Genomic DNA, 20,984 nt, shown 5'->3' with positions numbered 1-20,984 from the left:
AACCAAGTGTCAACAACTACTTGTTCTGTAAGTTTGCCATATTTGGGTAGCCCCATGTCTAGACAATCAGATGAGCCCAACTTGTGACAGAGTCCATTCCTGATGCCTCATCTTGGTCCCATTGAGAGCATCCACTGCTATATTCTACACCATAGCAAGGTAGTGAACAGACGTTTGCTGGTTTCCAAAAGCACTAATTCATAACATGAATGATGTTCAAGCAAAGTAGGTTCAACTTTATTTCATCCTGCTCAGTTATACACATGACTGTTACCATGTTATCTGTACAGACCCTCATTATGTTATCTTGTAAACAATTTTACAACACCAAGTTATAGTCCAACAATTTTTATTTGAAATCTACAAGCTTTCGGAGGCTTCCTCCTTCCTCAGGTAAATGTTCAGGAGCTCCTCGAAGCCTACGCATTTATACATATAGAACAATACATGGTGTTTACAGACTGCCCCTGCAAACATGCCCCTGCCCCTGTAAACACCATGTATTGTTCTATATGTATAAATGCGTAGGCTTCGAGGAGCTCCTGAACATTTACCTGAGGAAGGAGGAAGCCTCCGAAAGCTTGTAGATTTCAAATAAAAATCGTTGGACTATAACTTGGTGTTGTAAAATTGTTTACAATTGTCAACCCCAGTCCATCACCGGCATCTCCACATTATGTTATCTTGAACAGTGCAGTCAGCCAGCTGCCTTCAAGCCCTAGAATGTTTCAATGCCAAGAGCTGGAACCACACTCCCCACCCCTTAATGAGCAACCCACCCAGGGAGACATTATGCAATCTGATTAAGATTAGGCTATAGCCACAATATTACATGGCTGGCCTTGAAATTGTTTAGTGTGTAGCTTCTCCTTAGGACAGACAGGGAAAAGGGTGAAAGACACAATGAGGGAATTGCCTTAAAGACAATGACGGTGCCTCTCTGCTTACCCCAAGCAATAGTACTAGCAGTGGGATACCAGAGTAAGAGGCTGGCTGGCTGTCTGTCAGGTGGAAAGCAGCTGGGAAGCGGATGCCAGATAAGACGGGGTGGGGCAGGGTGTCCGAGGCGGCGAGGGACGGGGGAGGCCCGTGACGGGGCGGCGGTCCGGGACGGCAATCCAGTCCGTGACGGCCCGGTTGATTACGTGACAGACCGCAGCAGGTGAGCTTGTTGGGCCTGGAGGCAAACACTCCTGCTCCTCTGGACCACAAGCAGTGCAATAAAGGCACTTAGCTTTTGATGCGGTCCTTCTTACCACCTCTCATGTGGCGTGAATCAGAAGGCCCAGGAATCTCGGCCCCCCAGAAGTTAAAAATAAAAAAGCCTCCTTATAAGATTTTACTGACCAACCAGCCTACTCAGAGTGGGTTAGTTGCCCATTAAAACTGGAAGTGGGCACGTTGGAGGAGAGTTGCGGTCTGGTTTTACATTTTTACCTTCCCACCCACCCCCAACCCACTAGTCCTTGGAGGTTAAAATTACCCCCATAGTATCTGTGCCAAAATCCACTTAGCCAATACATTTTAATTCTGTGCTAAAATATTGGTATGATACTCTTAATTCATTACTTCAAGTTGATGTCGTTATAACCATGAGCAATGGGTGCTTTTCACTTTGCCAATGTATGTAGAATTAATAATTTACACGCTCATCATTACACTTCACTAAAAACCTACTGACAATATTGTTAGTGTAATTTAGAATCTTCAAGGCAGAAGAAAATGAAGGACGTCTAGGTGCACAATACTTGTAGATTGAGATGGTCGATACTTCATCAGTGAGAACTAGGAGCCAAGGACCAGATGCTTGTGAAGCTGTGTGTACATGAGCACAAAAAAGGCTGGCAAAATTGACCACTTCTCTGATCCACCCTTTCAATGATTGCTAACTTAACGATTTCCACAAAGCAGAACTGTGCTCAATAGACATTGCTCATGATTGAACAAAATGACCACTCTACAATTTTTTTTCGAGCTCAGATTTAGAATACAAAAGAGAACATAATCTCAAGCTGAAGGGCTTTCTTATAGAAACCTGCTGCATATTTCAAACAGCACAAAATCATAAACTGAGGCACATTGGATATACCAGTCGTGATCATTGGTAAGGAAACAAATATTCAGCAAAAATAGCTAGTATTTTTATTAATACAAAGTTATCAAAGCTCATCCCTGCAGGTCCAAATGAATGCAGTACTAACAATCCTGTTCCTTTTTAAAATTTTTATGTAAGGACAGGGATGTTTGTGCTGATAAATTAAACAGGTTGCTTAGCATAACCAGATGTACAGTGAAGTATCCTTTCCATTCCGTACAACTCGCCTCAACTCCAGGTATCAAGACATGAGTCTGATTTTCCGTCAGGTTGCCAATCTCAGTCATACACAAACACCAATGGGAATCCAGACACTTCCCCTTTTCTAAGTCCAAAGGCTGCTGTCTTATACATTCTAGCAGCTGGTTGTAGAGCAGCACATGCAAGTCAAAAAGTAGCTACTTATACATGCATGGCTTAACAGTCACTTCAAAAAAAGTGATACTGGAATGTTGGTTTTAAAGAGCCTCAGATTTCTTTACTGGCAGTTATTGAGGACTACCCTATTCACAGATGGAGATATTTAATTCGGTACCATACAAGCTATACAACAACAAAAAGTCCCTTTATTCAGGATATATTAAAAAAAATATTACCTGCTATCTTTTGGGCTGCAGAATCCTCAGACACCGGAACAGGCGCATCCACTCTGACTTCCGGCTGCTTTTCGGGGAATTGAACAGTAGCATTGGTTGGTGTGAACTTTGCCTCAACATAGGCCACAGGTCCTGTCGAAGAGGGCTTTGAATTGTGGAAGAGACTAGCCCATGATTTGGCAGGCAAAGGAGCAGAAGCTGTAGAGGGAGCTAAGGCAGTCTGCTCTGGCTCAGCTGCATATACATCCTCTGGTTTATCCTGCTCACATTCTGTGCTATCAGTATGCAATCCTTCCCCATCAGCAGAAGTACTAGGAAGTGTTACCGCACTATCACCAGAGGATTCCAGTGTTTGTCCATTGTCATTTTTAACATCCACAGTAATATCTGTGCCTGCACATGACTGTGCAATAGCTGTCCTTACTGGGCTACTCCTCCCAGTCTCTGAGAGATCAGGCTGTTCAGTGGAATTAACCTCAGCAGTAGCCTCGTTATTATTAGCCTCAGTGCTAGCCTCGAGCTCAAATCCAGGCTGCTCAGCAGTCCTGGCCTCATCTAGTGCACTAGAGACTGTTTCATTACAGAAGGCTCCACTAATGAAGTCCGCATCATTCTCAGGGCTTTCACAAGTCCTCTGATTAGCCTTTGAAGAAATAGCTCCATGAGATTCAGGAATCTCCTTCTGGCTAAGTAATTCAACCTCTTCTGTGCTTATATCATTCAGCCCTGGGTTTAACACATGCCCATTAACAAGGCCCAAAGTTTCAGAGGGACCACCAGCATCATTCACACCTTCCTGATAGTTATAATAACCAGGCGGCCTTTTCTTCTTGTTCCTCCTTTCCCTCGGGCCTTGTCCTCGGTAGACGAGATCATCATTCCCCTGGCAATTGCCACTGTCCAGAGAAATATTACCCTCTCCAAATTGGCAGTCAATGGAGCTATAGGCAGTTTCTTCTGACAAGTTGTCTAAGGATTTCTGTGTAGGCTGGTATCCCAGTATAAATTCTGGTGCCTGTGGATTCAGCGTACTGGAGACTTTGTAAACACTGCCCTGCAATCCAGGTGGTTCTGACTCATTTTCTTCAATGTCTGAATCATTTCCGTCTCCTATTTAAACAAAAAAAAAAATGTAGCCATAAAGATCCTGCCCTAAAAACTACTACACACTAGATTTTAAACTACCCTGCCTCTCGCTCCAAAAATACTCGTATTAATACAATGTACTAGCAACAAAGGTTTTTAAACTTTATGGTTAAAACAATGATGTTTTATGAATTTTATGAACAATTATGAAGTTCAGGAATATTTTCTGTACAATGGTTTGAACATTTTTGCATTTGGGATTTAAGCTGAAATCACACCACTTGATCTACCAGAGGTCAATTTTGATGACATATTCATCAAGGACCCAGATGTAATACATTTTTTAAAAATCTTTTTCATTATAAAATCTTATAAACATTTTTATCAGATCTCAATACAAGAAATCAGCCAATATAAGTGCTTGCACAGAATTTCTAGAAACTGCAGATGAAAAAGCTTATTTAAGCCAATAATCTGTTAAATGCGTTCCCATTGCTAGGGACTAAAAGTGGAATTAGTTTGCACTAAAATAAATCAAACATTCATTCAATGATCAAGAATGCTAACAAAAGGGGTAAATGGAAACTTGTTTTTGTACATTTTAATTCTATATTCATTTGAGATGTGATTTTTGAAAGTACATTGAGCTTTATCCTAGTCCCTGGATCCTTCCTAGATCAGCAAAATTATCATGCTAAGTGGAATATTAGCAAATATACTGAAATCAAACACTTACCTGCTGATTGACTGACATGCAAGACTTTATCATTATAAGGGGGAAGCTGGAGGAACAAAAAACAGAAGTTTAGCATCATATTTTGAACAGAATTATAAAGAACCACTATTATATTTCACCATTTATTTTTGTTGCAAGCAATATGATTTAATGGCACAAAGAAAACCTGGTCCAGTCCAGCAAACTTTAAGCTAATGAAATTGACAGCAAGATTAAATTATAACTTGGTCTACTTTGTTTATCAAAATTCCTGTATACCAATTACTTTAGACCAATTCAATCCTGGAGGATGAGAATTACAGAAAAGTCATATTCCTACCATCACACTGCTACATTTTACTGATCAATAGTGTCTAAACATCCTGGACCTAAGACACCAACAGGATGCTAGTAGATTATGTAACCATTTCAGTAGTCTCTAATGGAAGATAGCTTGTAACAAAACAATTTTCTACCTATTTCCACTGGTGAAATGGAAGTAAAACCGATCTTTTTGCAGTTTAGATAGTTTATGATACTCACTCACCAAGCTACACTTCAAAGAGGAATATTTAGATCAACCGCCATGTGCAATTGCAACATAAGTGATTCAGAGATTACATTACTTTACATGGCTACACTGCCACAAGTAATTTTATCACGTACACAGGTTCCATCCTATAAATAACTACAAGAAAGCTAACTACATTTAAAAAAACACTAACTTCATTTCAAAGGGAATGTGTGAAGCAAATTAACGTATTTATAATTTACATTCACACAGCATCAAAATGCCTCAGATCTTCACACAAGTTACTTTTTAAATGCAGTGACTTACATAGGCAAAAAATAAGGAAGTCTTATGCTGTTGTCTTTATATTGCTCCTTCAGTAATGATACTGCACCAACATTTTTAGCAGAGTATAAAGTTGTCGGTGTTGAAAAAAGCAGAAGCTACTCCAAGAGATGGACATACTTTTCAATCCCACCTCCTTAATAAAAAAAAACTTTACGATTCTTGGGGCATAGCGATTAAAAATATTCATCAACTCTTCTAAATGAGAAGCTGACTTGAGTTAGAGGCTACTGAGTGCCATTCTATGTGAGCATGTAAATGGACACGTCTCAAGTTCTACCATGACCCATCCCAAAGTGGTGATACAAACAGGCACTAACAATAGCAACGCAGCTGAAATACAGCAGCTACAGTACGAAGACTGTATCACAGATCCATCACTAGGCACATTTAAGCTTTTTCAAGCCTGTCACACAGCATATAACCAGATATGCTTTGTGCTTCAGGCACCAGAAACTCAGCTCACCACTTTATACTGACGACTGCCCTCCTACCATCTAAATTTCTTTCTCCCATTACAGGTTACCTAACTATCAAGAGTTAAACCTCTCTATAACTTAGTGATTGCTGAGGGTATAGGTAATTTCTTACATAGAATGAACAGCACAGAAATAGGCCATTTGGCCCAAAAGATCCATGAGGTGTTTATGCTCCACACACTCCTCTCTCCCTAGTTCATCTAACCCTATCAGCATATCCTTCTGTTCCTTTCTCCCTCAAGTGTTATCTGGCTTCCATTGCTAGGTAATTCCATTAATAGGAAATAGACTCCTATCCCATGAAGGTGGCAGGTGAGAAAAAGAGCATTTAAAGTGAGTGGGAAATATAGAATTAAAACTATAAACAAGTTTATTCAGAGTAGCTGAGCCTGCAAACCACATGTCTCCCAGAATCGACCCCCGGTCTTTGATAAATTAAAACTCAGCCAGGAGGGCACAATAGGCCTCGGGGGCCCTGGATTTTTTTGGGGGAAAAACAAGGAAGGGAAATTCCCACTCCGGATAACTATCCAGTGACTCCTGCTGGAAATGTACATTTATGGATGATGGGTGAGAACAAGACTGGGCTCAACTGTCAAAAATGGCAGAGATAAAAGAATAAAATGACATCTCTAGGTTGATACCAAGCTTATGGCAGACACAACTAAGAGCCTCTACACAAGAAACGTTAAGCATCTTTAGAGTTGTTGGGCCGTGGTCTAACTCAGCCTCTTTGCTAATAGATAGAAATTCTTCCTTCTAAATTATGAGAATGGGGGTAGGATTGAAGTATTTCCCTGTACCTTTTCCCCTTTAATTTAACAAAATTACCTCTATTAAAACCAGCTATTGTCTCAGTGGCTTGGAGAAGAAATCTAGCCAACAATAAATCTAAAGAAACTAAAAAAGGGGGGAAAGCCAACACTATACACATTTAAATTTTGATTAATGGTATGTCTACATTGATATCATGTTCATATGACTCAGGATCCAGAGGTCAGTCCAAACTTCATGTCCAGTTTCAACCAAAAACACATTGAGTGGTCAGAAATGGTAAATAGTTTAAAAAGTACAAAATCCTGTCCAAAAGAAAAATCCTCAACCAGTCCATCTATACACAGCACTAACCTCTGAACTTTTAACAGCAACTAGTGCCATTATTTGGTCAAAAATTTAGAAAAAAATGTCCATCTGTTAAGTTATATATCTAGCAATTGATCAAGACTAAGTAGTCAAAATGATCAACTGAAAATTAGTGCTGTATGATAAATGAACAAATAAAAATTCCAGGTTTTGCTCATAACGAGTGCACTTACCTCAACAGAGCTGCGTGATGTTACAAAGAATTGATTGAATTCATCAGGGCTGAATTCCCCAAAGATGTACTGAAAGAAAAGGAAAAAATTGGACACCATTAACCTAGATTGATTGAGAGCATAATTTTAGTCATGGGTTTTAGAACATATGTAAATTATTTATTTACAACTGTTATCTTCCCACAATTATTTAGAACACTAGTCCACACTGCCCATTAAATCCTTGTATGTATTCTTTAATACACATACGACGTGATAAAGCAAGAGTTTCTCAAGAGTGTGCAAAGCAATAAGCTTCTCTGTACCCACTAAATGCTGACAACTTGATCAGTGAGGAAATATTTTCAGGAACAATTTAGATAAAATTAGTATAATAACCTTTGTTTAAGACTGAATAATTAAACCAGTTTAAAATCAGTTAGTGACTACAATGTCATCATGAGATCGTGTGGAAGAGGTGTGTTGGAGAGCAAGCACAAATGCCACATAGTTATGATTAAACTTTTATCATAGGTCTCATTTTACTTCAGATTTTGGGAGACCAACAACTTGCATTTATATAGCGCCTTTAATGCAATAAAACGTCCCAAAGCGCTTCACAGGAGGATTCTGACACGAGCCACATAAAGAGATATTAGGACAGGTGACCAAAAGCTTGGTCAAAGAGGTAGATTTTGAGGAGCCAGTCAGAGAGGTATAGGGAGGGAATTCCAGAACATTGGGCCTAGACAGCTGAAAGCATGGCTGTCAATAGTGGGCAATGGAAATCAACGAAGTTGCAGAGGCCAGAGGAGCGCAGAGATCTAGGGCTAGAGGAGTTAGAGGTAGGGAGGGGCAAAACAATGGAGGGATTTGAACACAAGGATGAGAATTTTAAACCAAAATCAGCTTCCATAAGACTCCTCCCACCATTTACACTACTAGTTCCAGCTCCCTTATCCTAGCAGTAGGCACGTAGATCCAATTTTTCAAATAAGTCTATGATTCTGCGACTGGGATAAGAAAGCCAGAATTAATAGTTCAGACACCAGTCTTCTGAAATCCCAATTACATCAAAGCCAATATAAAAGCACCTTAGGACAATTTGGTCATTATGACTCAAATAGTTAGGCATCATTGAAAAACACACATAAGAAGTTCAATTATGATTGTATGCAATTAGGTCACATCCACAACTCTGCCCCGAACCCATCAATTGTATTTCTGCACAGTTCATCTGTTTTCTGGGTCCCAAAGTCTCACACTGGGGAAATTCATAACTTTATTAGAGCCAAACCACAGTAAAATAATGGTAAAACCATAAAAAAATGAAAAAGAACAAAAGGAACTTGCATTTATATAGAATCTTTCATGCCCTCAGAATGTCCCAAAGCGCTTCACACCCAATGAAGTACTTTTAAAGTGTAGTTGCTGTAAGTAACAGATTGAAAGGGGGGGGGGGGGTGGTGCAGGAAGGAGAGAGAGAAAAAAAAATCAGCCTGGGTTCCTGTTCCTCATCACTAACCAGCACCTCCTGCTGGAAGTTTGTACATATGGACCCATAACACAGCAAGGAGTCAACATCTTCAGGAGGGGAAGGGAGAAACTCTGCAAGAAAAAATAAAACCTTGAGATGACATCCAAAGATTTTAAAATTAAGGGGGTCAACAAAATGTTTGCCCGGGCTTAAATTTCAAAAACTAGGAAACATAATTTAAGAATTAGAAAATTAGGAATAGTGAGAACTCATACCATACCATGCAAGGCCACTGAAGCAAATAGTATAAATATATTTAATCAACTAGATATGTTACAGGACAAAGATGTTGCTGGTTGGTGAGAAGAAAGGAGATCAATAAAAACTGAGCCAAAACAACCTTTCCTTGTTGTTACAATTTCTTCTAGAGGTGAATCCCCACAACCATTTTCACTTAAAAGGGTAATACTGCTTCCTCCAATGGTTCACAAAGTTTATCCAGCTAGCAGCTGAACAATACAGATTGGAAGTTTGCAGATTGGATGAGTTGTGACTGCCTCAGCCTCTCTGGGTTAGCAAAGAGGATGGCGTGAAGAGAAATCAGCCACTGAACTATCCAGTAAGCATGCGTGGCAGTTAGCTGAGGAAAGAATCAGGCTTAGCTGCGATTTTCCCTACAGTCAAATAGTTTGCCAAAACTCCATTGAGATTCACGATTGACTGTCGTCCAGCAATCTGTACCTGTGAAGTCATAACTCAGTCAATGCTTTTTTAAAGGAGTCGGGGGAGAAAGAATCAAATTGGAGAAGAAGAAAATGTTTTATTTTTTTTAAAACTCAGGATGCTATGCCCAACACCCACCTCTAGAGGCTCCAAGTGAGCTATGCAAATACAAGAGCAGACTCCAGGGCAAAATTGGGCCCAACACCTTTCTTTCCCTTAGCCTCTGATGTTTCAAAGCAATATTTAGTGTTCAGACCTACAATGAATGGAATTTTCAAACTATTTGCCAAACAACCTATAAAATCCTCTCAGTTGAACGCATTGCTGCAACTTTATTTAATCTCAGATTTGCAAAAGTAGAATTTTCTATTAAAAAAATGATATGCGAAATCTACGCCAATTTTTAATTTGGTAACAACTGAAACTGTGTGAATAGGAAAGCAGCTCATTATACATATTTTCCCCCAGACTTACCAAAATATGTGCTGCAATTTTTTCAATTTTAGACTTCATCTTTGAAAATTCGATGATCACAGAATTACAAAAACATTGTACACCTCAATTATAAAAACTGTAAAATATTTCCATCATGTAAGCATCACCACTTACAGTTTAAACTAAAGTTTACATAATTGTATGCTGCACCATGTTATTGTTTTTAAAATCACAGATGTATATTTTTCCAAATATAATAAGCCCACACAGCCACATAATTTTAGCTGATTATTCATGTGGTGCAAGCAGTTTTTGTCCTATACGTAACGGAAAAATTTCTGTATCATAATTTTTTTATACATGACTGTGGATACACAGGATCTGCTTTTAAATATGCTTCTGAAATAACAAGAGTTAAGATGGAAATAGCTTAGTAAACTATTGGCAACTGACAGGATCTTTCTTCTTCAGATTAGACATGATGGAGAAACTTTGTTTTAAAGTTATCAGATAATGTACAGTCAATGCATTAATAGATATGCAAAGCATGGCCAGGCTGCGAACAACTACTCAAGGAGTTCCACACACCAGATGTGCCATGGTGTTGTTTAAATCTCATTAATTAAGAGCTTTTTATTCAGAGGCCTATTGATCTTAAATATATACTGCAATGTTTCCTCAATATCAAATTCAGTTTCAGTTGTGTCAAAAGGGCCTGTTCAAGTCTATACAAAGGGCTAGAATTTCACCTCGCTCGTACAAATATTACACTGTGAAGTGTATGAAATATTAAACTTCCCAAGTGCTGCTAATTAAAACACCATGTAAAAAATACATTCTAAAGATACTTTAAACTCTTGAGGAATGACTATTTCTAAATATTTGTATTCTTTGTGCTCCTGCTTCTGTATAATTATCTAACTTGTAAAATAAATCGATCAATTTTGCCCTGAACAGAAGAGCCAGATAGTGGTATTTACTGTCTTTTGGACTCAACAGGAGAATAAGGTGAGCAGTCCGGGTGATTTCAAAGTCAACAGGAAAAGTTGGTAGGTACCCCTAATGATCACTGTATATAATGCCGTAATAAAAGGGTAATTCTTCGTCCTGTGACAAGCTAACCCATTCATGGCACACAGACAGGTGCAGTTCTTGTTCTTTTCTCCTTTATCCAGTTTCCACTCCCCACCCACCCCACCATATACAGCTGGCAATGCGAAGTATCATTGGTCTTAACTACTGGGGATACTGATGTACTCAATATTATGCAATATAACGGAGTCTATAATCAGCCAAATAAAATGGTTGCTGAATTTTTAAACCTCCCATCCCAAAAAAAACAGGAATGATCAATAATGTGCTACTGATGATGAAATTACATCACCATTGTGGATTTGGCACCAGTTTCAGTGCAATAGCACCATAACCGATCTCAACCACAAAATTCACACACTGGAAATACTTACTGGATCCTTCTTTAGAGAAATATCACAATTAAATACACCTAGATGAATCAAGTATGTTACACTCCAGTAGTGTTAACTTTCACTGCCAATTTCACATTTCCATTCCATCCCACTGGAAAAACAAGGGCAACTTTATACAACTTTGTCTAGATACAAAAGTTACTTAGGGATTCAGCTAATTCTATAAAAGGATAATACTCAAAATTGGATATTTTAATCCATAAACCTAAATTACTGTATTCCAATGAACTTCAAAAAGACCTTAGGTTATAAATATTTCAACAGCTTATCTTATGGGAAACAATTATTCATTTTGTATCCATCTACACTGGAACTGCTATTTATGAAATAGTGACATTTTATAATAGTACAATGTATACATTTAGGTCAAGGTGCTTTGGAAGAATTTTAAGGCAAAAGTTCATGCAAAAAGCTGATGCAGCAAATGTTTAATAAACCACAAGTCACAATGATCAGCTATAAATTTCATTGGGGCTGTTGGAGCATGCAGTATGATGTGGGAATTCTAACTTGCACATGCTACCCCATTCCATTTTCTCAGGTTTTCTATACTAACCAAGAAAATCAAATACGAAATACACACGACCTTGTTGCAGTTACCTCCAACTGCTGCCCCACCCATTATGTCACTGAATACGCTAAAAAGTTCAAGCAAACATCAAAACAGATAATTGACTATAGGTGTCACACCAGTCAGTACATGAATTATTTTTTATTGCTGGAAATACTTTCAATGAACAAGGGCAGGGCAGAGGCAGAGGCAGATTACTCTAACATTTCTGACCCCTCCGAGCTACTTCACTATCTACATGGTTTGTCAGAAGTGTGGTAGAAAACTCACCACTTGCCTGGATGAGTGCAACCACAGCAACACTGTCAAGTAGCTTGACATCATCCAGCACAGAGCAGTTAACTTGATCAGCACCCCTGCCACTGGACTTAGTACATACTGCAGGTAGATACTATCGCCAGCAAATCACCAAGCAAAGATAGAATCAATTTTCTGAGACATGGGAAGCCAGTGGAAATATCAAGGACAGAGATGATGGTGGCATGAGCCAAAGACATTCTGGATGTATTGAAGTTTTTGAATTGTAGAAGCAAATAAGTCAACGAGGAGAACACCGGAGACGTCCAGAAACCAGGTGATAATAGCATGAATTGGGTTTCAACAGTGAAGAGGAAGAGGAAGGAGGGGAGGCAGGTAATGTTGCAGGGGTGAAAGGAAGCAATCTTGGTGATAGAATAGATGTGGGAATGAAGCAGTGTGAAGATGTAGGAATGTGCATCATCAGCATACATGCAGAAGCTGGTCCCATGCTTGCAGATAACATACGATGCAGTATTGATTGAAGGATTTTGAACGGAATGGTGGAAAGGTGCAAGCAAAACATGGTCCAGGACTTTAGAAAGTGAAAATCGGGAAATGGAGTTGCAGTGCAGGTGAAATTTGAAGGGAAGTGGCTGTATATGGGAGCAGAAATTCTTAGTTTTGAGTAAGGCTCATAAGTCAGTCACCCATTTTCAGTATTTGCTAAGGTCAAAAGAGGAGAGAAGAGTCAGCAAAAGTGAACGGAAACTCAATTGTGGAGAAACGAGAGCGCCTGGAGGCAAATGACAGAGCAGCCCAGCATCCGACCCTGTGTTTAGTGACTGATTAAGTAGATATTATGCTGCAGGAGGTGTGTACCAGAAGGGCTGGCCTCTTTGGGACTTCAGGATATCCCACCACCACCACCGCGCCCCCCACCCCCACACCATAGGGCAGTGCTGCAGCACTTCTTCAATAAGCCCAAGGCGAGAAAGGTAAATCTGAAGTCACTTTCACATTCACTGGCTGTACTACGTCTGTGCTTGAGTTTGAGTGCAGGTCAAGATCTCAGCACGCAGCACAAATTTGTCATTGCCTCTGTGACGAATCGCAGCAGAGCTCAGATTAGAATCATACTTTACAGCCCATTGAGTCTTGTAAAAGAGGGGCAAAATGGGCGGAACAAGACGAGGTGCTCGAAAGAGGAGAAAGTATCAGAGGTGTAGGAGGGGAGACCACAGTGTGGTTTGATGGTAAGTGCCACATTGTTTCCAGTGGGTAAACAGTGGAAGGTATAAGCAGGCAGAGAGGCTTCAAAGGGAAAGGTGTTATCACCCATGAGCCAAATTTCTGTCAAAGCCATGATATCACCACGATCATGCACACTAAGGTCACAGATGGCAAGGGCCTCGTTAGCGAGTGAGCCAACATTCTAGTGGGAATTGCAGCAGGGGTGGTGACGGTAGGTCCACTGGCAGAGTCCAAGGGGGTAGTGCTGGGGAGGGTGAGCTGGACAAGAAGGTTGCCGAGATTAGTCCCCCTCTGGACGCGATGCACAGGAAGGTTAGTGAGAGAGGTGGATTGGGGAGTGGGCAGTTGGGGTTGCTGCTCATAAGGAGTCAGTAGCAGGTACCTCAATGGGCATGTCAGAGAATGCCGGGGGGGGGGGGGGGGGGGGGAAAGAGAGAGAGGACAGGCAGTAGCTGTGTCTTATCCAATGGGAATTCAAATCTGGTATGGTGGCAGGAGTAATGATGGGTTGGAATGGGGGGGAATGAAAGGTGGCATAACTGCATGAGAGGAAGGGAGAGAGATCAGAGGGAAGGTCCCAAGAGAAAAATAGATAGAAGTAACAAGCTCAGAGTCCAGAGTGGCAGCCAAAATGCACGAGAACAGACACAGGGAATTCAGTTTACATAGGCATAAGAATAAGAGACACATCTATCGAATTACCCAATACATTTGTACTGTTTGAGAAGAACCTGCCCAAAGTAGGTAATATTCCCATTAAGAGTTGAAATATTACATGAGTTTTTTAAAAATAAACATTAACTTGCAAACCTGCAATAATCACTACAACATACCAACAAGTATGTAATTACATATTTGCTTTGCAGATGGGGGCAAATCAGTAAGTAGATGAAACAACTCTAGTACTGCTGGAAGCTGAGTGCACCCCAAAAGGAATAGTTTTAGCCCATGCCTTAAATGGCAACATAGGAAGAATAGAAAAACTGATTTTTTTCTAAATGCTAAGAAACTATTAAATGTTGATGTTCAGAGAGACTTGGGTGGCCTCGTACAAGAAACACAAAAAGTTAGCATGCAGGTACAGCAAGCAACTAGGAAAGCAAATGGAATATAGGCCTTTATTGCAAGGGGGTTGGAGCACAAAAGTAAGGAAGTCTTACTACAATTGTACAGGGCTTTGGTGAGACCTCATCTGGAATACTGTGTACAGTTTTGGTCTCCTTACCGAAGGAAGGATATACTTGCCTTAGAGGCGGTGCAGTGAAGGTTCACTAGATTAATTACTGGGATAAGAGGGTTGTCCTTTTGAGGCGAGGTTGAGTAGAATGGGCCTATACTCTCTGGAGTTTAGAAGAATGAGAGGTGATCCAATTGAAACATATAAGATTATAAGGGAGCTTGACAGGGTAGATGCTGAGAGGTTGTTTCCCATTGCTGGAGAGTCCTAGAACTAGGGGGCATAGTCACAGGATAACAGGTCAGCCATTTAAGACTGAGATGAGGAGGAATTTCTTCACTCAGAGGGTTGTGAATCTTTGGAATTCCCAACCCCAAAGGGCTGTGGATGCTGAGTCATTGAATATATTCAAGGCTGATTATAGACAGATTTCTGGACTCTAGGGGAATCAAAGGGATATGGGGATCAGGCAGGAAAGTGGGACTGAGGTCAAGATCAGCCATGATCAGATTGAATGGCGGAACAGGCTCAAGGTGCCATGTGGCATACTCTTGCTCCTATTTCTTATATTCTAACACATACACAAAGCAGACTGAAAAGCAATATGGCTGAAGCAGTCATGCATGAGGGGGAGGGGAAGAAAATGCCAAGTTAACTCTGTGTTCATGCACCATGTAGTGGCCAATTAGAGGTACAACAGTAGGTCAATTGTTATATTTCAGGGAAAAACTCAAGGGAAGTAAACAATATATTAATATGTATTCATCTGCATAGCAATAGTAATTTATTGTATATATTTCAGCTAATTGGCATTTTTGATTTAGTTTTTAAGTCCTCTCACTTGAACTTTCAGCATATTGAAAGGTTTTTTTGCCAGTGTCTCTCCATTTTTGGAGTTCACGACTCATACTGTTCATTCATGGGATTTATAAATATGCTACATTTTTCAGTGGATCCTTAAACACCTTTCATGAGAGAAACATCAAAGTTACCAAAAATATATTCCTTAGCATCCATCTTCACTGTATGAGGATATCTTGGTTAATGGCTGCCCATCAACTGAATTAGAAATGTTGAAGCTTAATCACTGGCAAAAAAAACTTTGCAATTTGCTAAACATTTGAGCGAAAGGATTTAAAATTAAATCAAAAAATGCCTAGATGCTGGAATATGTGCAGTACCTTTTATTGCAATTACACGGCTGTAGCTTTGACTTGCAGCCCTTCCACATTTAGTGACAGAAAATCAATAATGCAAAGAAATCATTCAAAAATCCTGCATTCACAATACTTATTTTGCAACGTACATTCAACAAAAGCAAACATATGAAAATATTTTTAATGCAGCTGTTTACTGGCTTCACAACCAAACAGAAAAAAATTGACAACCTAAAAGCCAATTCACTACTTTGCACACTTGCATTTGCAGGAATACGCATAACATTTTCAAATTACAAAGGAGGAAAAATTTCAACATGATTTATGATTAGTTAGTACCTTTATAACTAAAGACAAATTTTTATTTCATCTTAATCTCAATAGAACAATGTTGAATAAAGACATGGACTAAAGAAAGAGCTGTGCTGGCTTGCAGAATATGTAGATGGTGCAATACATAGGGATTGTCCATAAAAGTATGCATACCGAAAATATTTTGTCAACCCCACCTTTGTTGGTGGCATTGTACATTTTCCCAAACTCACTCGTTCCTCGGTCCCCTACCCCCTACATACACTTTAAGCCCTTCAATTAATTGACGTTAAATCTAAAGTTGTTGTATTTGGTAAGACATTGGAAAGAGATCAAGAGATAAACGCCAACTGGGTTAGTGTGCACATACTTCGGCGAGGACAGGAGGAACATCATGTTGATGTTAATTTAATTTTCAAAAATAAACACCAATTGAATTTTGACGTCAATTATCTCACCTATTGAGGGTTAGAAAAGGACACAGCAAATTATTGCTTACACCTAAGAAAGAACAAGAGCATGTGAGCAGGGAACGAGAGACGGAGGGAGAGGCAGAGTCCGAACGAGAGACGGAGGGAGAGGCAGAGTCCGAACGAGAGACGGAGGGAGAGGCAGAGTCCGAACGAGAGACGGAGGGAGAGGCAGAGTCCGAACGAGAGACGGAGGGAGAGGCAGAGTCCGAACGAGAGACGGAGGGAGAGGCAGAGTCCGAACGAGAGACGGAGGGAGAGGCAGAGTCCGAACGAGAGACGGAGGGAGAGGCAGAGTCCGAACGAGAGACGGAGGGAGAGGCAGAGTCCGAACGAGAGACGGAGGGAGAGGCAGAGTCCGAACGAGAGACGGAGGGAGAGGCAGAGTCCGAACGAGAGACGGAGGGAGAGGCAGAGTCCGAACGAGAGACGGAGGGAGAGGCAGAGTCCGAACGAGAGACGGAGGGAGAGGCAGAGTCCGAACGAGAGACGGAGGGAGAGGCAGAGTCCGAACGAGAGACGGAGGGAGAGGCAGAGTCCGAACGAGAGACGGAGGGAGAGGCAGAGTCCGAACGAGAGACGGAGGGAGAGGCAGAGTCCGAACGAGAGACGGAGGGAGAGGCAGAGTCCGAACGAGAGACGGAGGGAGAGGCAGAGTCCGAACGAGAGACGGAGGGAGAGGCAGAGTCCGAACGAGAGACGGAGGGAGAGGCAGAGTCCGAACGAGAGACGGAGGGAGAGGCAGAGTCCGAACGAGAGACGGAGGGAGAGGCAGAGTCCGAACGAGAGACGGAGGGAGAGGCAGAGTCCGAACGAGAGACGGAGGGAGAGGCAGAGTCCGAACGAGAGACGGAGGGAGAGGCAGAGTCCGAACGAGAGACGGAGGGAGAGGCAGAGTCCGAACGAGAGACGGAGGGAGAGGCAGAGTCCGAACGAGAGACGGAGGGAGAGGCAGAGTCCGAACGAGAGACGGAGGGAGAGGCAGAGTCCGAACGAGAGACGGAGGGAGAGGCAGAGTCCGAACGAGAGACAGAGGGAGAGGCAGAGTCCGAACGAGAGAGAGACACACAGAGGGAAAGAGAGTCAGAGAAAGTGGCTTCCTTCGTTTAATGTCACTTCAACAGGTGAGATGATGGTCAATGCTAATCTGCGAAACATATTCTAATTTGTAGCATTTATGAGACAAAAGAAAAAGACAGAAAAGCAGTTTCTTATTATTTGTTTCTTTTAAGTAGAATTTTAAATGTAAACATCATCTGAGGGAAATAGAAAAGGAAATGAGAAAAACGAAAGCAAAATACTGCAGATGTTGAAAATCTGAAATAAAAACAGGAAATGCTGGAAATACTCAGCAAGTCAGCCAGCATCTGTGGAGAAAGAAAGTTAACGTTTCAGGTTGATGAGTTTTCATCAGGAAATGAAGAAAACCTGGTTTGAGGATGAAGGGGCCTCTTTCACCATCTATCCTAGGGAGAGTGGATGCAGCATCACGGGTGAGATGAATGACAGCGGAGCAACGGGGGAGGGGAGTATAGTGTGCTTGTGTGTGTAACAGAAAGGGGAAGAGATACAGCAGTGATGTGTGGTAGAAATAGAATGGGTAGAAGGAAGGTGTGCAGTTTTGGTCTCCTTCTCTGAGGAAGAATGTCCTTGCCATGGCGGGAGTGCAACGAAGGTTTACCAGACTGATTCCTGGGATGGCAGGACTGACGTATGAGGAGAGATTGGGTCGACTAGGCTTATATTCACTAGAGTTTAGAAGAATGAGAGGTGATCTCATCGAAACATATAAAATTCTAACAGGACTAGACAGACTAGATGCAGGGAGGATGTTCCCGATGGCTGGGGAGTCCAGAACCAGGGGTTACAGTCTCTGGATACGGGGTATGCCATTTAGAACCGATGATGTGGAGATGCCGGTGATGGACTGGGGTTAACAATTGTAAACAATTTTACAACACCAAGTTATAGTCCAACGATTTTATTTTTAATCCCACAAGCTTTCGGGGGCTTTCCCCTTCCTCAGGCGGTGTGGAAATGACAATTTCGAATCCTTCGCATTTTAAGATCACATAACAAAGCCTGGTGATTACTGCCCGTTGCCAAGGCAATCACAGTGAGCAAACAGAAAGGTGTCATCTAAAAGGCCACTGAATATACAACCCCCCCAAAAAAAAGAGACACACAGAACGAAGACAGTCAATGACCCGTTATATTAAAAACAGATAACATTTGTTCGCTGGTGGGGTTACGTGTAGTGTGACATGAACCCAAGATCCCGGTGGGTGGTGTCCGTGATACCACCATCACACGAGAGGACACCACCCACCAGGTGCACGGTTCATACTCCTGTGACTCGGCCAACGTTGTCTACCTCATACGTTGCAGGAAAGGATGCCCCAGAGCATGGTACATTGGCGAAACCATGCAGACGCTGCGACAACGGATGAACGGACACCGCGCAACAATCGCCAAACAGGAGGGTTCTCTCCCTGTCGGGGAACACTTCAGCAGTCATGGACATTCAGCCACCGACCTTCGGGTAAACATACTCCAAGGCGGCCTTCGAGACACACGACAACGCAAAATCGTCGAGCAGAAATTAATAGCCAAGTTCCGCACCCATGAGGACGGCCTCAACCGGGATCTTGGGTTCATGTCACACTACACGTAACCCCACCAGCGAACAAATGTTATCTGTTTTTAATATAACGGGTCATTGACTGTCTTCGTTCTGTGTGTCTCTTTTTTTTGGGGGGGTTGTATATTCAGTGGCCTTTTAGATGACACCTTTCTGTTTGCTCACTGTGATTGCCTTGGCAACGGGCAGTAATCACCAGGCTTTGTTATGTGATCTTAAAATGCGAAGGATTCGAAATTGTCATTTCCACACCGCCTGAGGAAGGGGAAAGCCCCCGAAAGCTTGTGGGATTAAAAATAAAATCGTTGGACTATAACTTGGTGTTGTAAAATTGTTTACAATTTAGAACCGAGACAAGGAGAAATTTCTTCACTCAGAGGGTAGTGGAGGCCAAGTCATTAGATGTATTCAAGGAGAGAGATATATTTCTTAATGCTAAAGGGATCAAGGCATATAGGGAAAAAGCGGGAACAGGGTACTGAGTTAGACGATCAGCCATTATCATTTTGAATAGCGCAGCAGGCCCAAAGGGCCAAATGGCCTACTCTTGCTCCTATTTTTTATGTTTCTATGTGAAGGGGGAAGGAGGTGGGAGGGGAGAGCAAGTAGCTGTGTAAGAGGATGGAAGGGGCCACTAAAAACCACATTTTCCCTGCAACCCACATTCCAAATACAACCAGTTGGTGGCTTCTTTCCCTACTGCATCCACCCACTTGCGGTTGAAATAAAGACAGACAGAAAACAGAAGAGGACAAAGAAAGAACATGCATTTATATAGCACCCTTCACATCCTCAGAATGGCCCAGAACACATCGCAGCCAATGGGCTATTTTTTGAAGAATAGTCGCTGTTATTACGTGGGAAAACACGGCAGCCAATTTGCACCCAGCAGGGTTCCACAAACAGCCAGTGAGATAAATGACCAGTTAATCTCTTTTGGTGGTGTCGGTTGAGAGATAGATAGAATTCCACTGCTCTTCAAATAGTGCTATGGTATCCTTTACATCCACCTGAACAAGCAGACAGGGTCCTGGTTTAACATCTCATCCATAAGGCAGCATCACTGATACTGAAGTGTCAGCCTAGATTATGTGCTTGAACCCACAACTTTGATTCAGAGGCGAGAATGTGCCACTGAATCAAGCTGGCAATCGATGAAAGAGAGTTCAGGGGAGAGAAGGCCAAGTCTGGATTTACTAAACCTCCCTGACATCACTAGAATAATTAAGACAGTAAAGCTTTATCAAATTACTCTGACAGGGATTTTATAGTGCAAGTAAAACATTAGTTGTAATTTGTGGTCAACTTAAATACAGGACAAATCAAGAGCAGAATTTAAAAAAACAATGAAATGAACTTCCTTATTGTGGTTTATTTGGTTAACGAAGCAGGAGCTGTTTTAATAAAAAATTCATTTTTAATGTACAAATTCATAAAGAGTTGTGACATTAAACAGTTAGACAATTTGGATTTTTCTATACAATGCAAATTCTGCAAGACCCAGGAAGCTGATGGGTTCCCATGCATATTATTGTAACAGGACACACTGAGGAACACTAAATGACAGAAGTTCAGTTGATATTCTACTTTTCCACCAAAATTATCTCTATAAAACCATCTCCGAATTAGGGATGGCCAAAGATATTCTTCTTTGAAGAAAAAAAAGCTTTGTAAAAATTTCAGGAAAATCTGCAAAATGTTTTTGCTAAATTTGTTACGTATTTTGAGAACACTAGTCCCAGTGCCTCAGTGGTTAAATATGCCAGTCATAGAGCCGTATAGATCTGGAAGGTCACAGGTTTCTATCTGTTGTCCACACTGAATTAGCTCCCTCAGCCAAGATGTGGTAATCTTCCTATGCTTTAATTTGGGATGGGGAAGAGGAACACAATAGTCAAGCTTGCTGTTTCTAATCACTCAT

At 41.3% G+C, this 20,984-nt stretch overlaps 1 protein-coding gene across 2 annotated transcripts in view; it reads right to left on the bottom strand.

Annotated features, from left to right (window-relative positions):
• usp10 (ubiquitin specific peptidase 10) overlaps positions 1-20,984 on the bottom strand; it is a 95,146-nt gene that overhangs the window by 62,743 nt on the left and 11,419 nt on the right. For both annotated transcript variants that reach the window (XM_067998118.1, XM_067998117.1), the window contains exons 2-4: positions 7,144-7,212; positions 4,514-4,559; positions 2,692-3,801 (exon numbers count right to left, since the gene is read on the bottom strand). In XM_067998118.1, the coding sequence (XP_067854219.1) occupies positions 2,692-3,801; positions 4,514-4,559; positions 7,144-7,212 (1,225 nt within the window). The remainder of the gene's footprint in view (positions 1-2,691; positions 3,802-4,513; positions 4,560-7,143; positions 7,213-20,984) is intronic.

Source organism: Heptranchias perlo, chromosome 16 (genome assembly GCF_035084215.1).
Source record: "Heptranchias perlo isolate sHepPer1 chromosome 16, sHepPer1.hap1, whole genome shotgun sequence".
In the NCBI taxonomy this organism is placed as follows: Eukaryota; Metazoa; Chordata; class Chondrichthyes; order Hexanchiformes; family Hexanchidae; genus Heptranchias; species Heptranchias perlo.
This window is presented reverse-complemented; position numbering and strand designations above follow the sequence as displayed.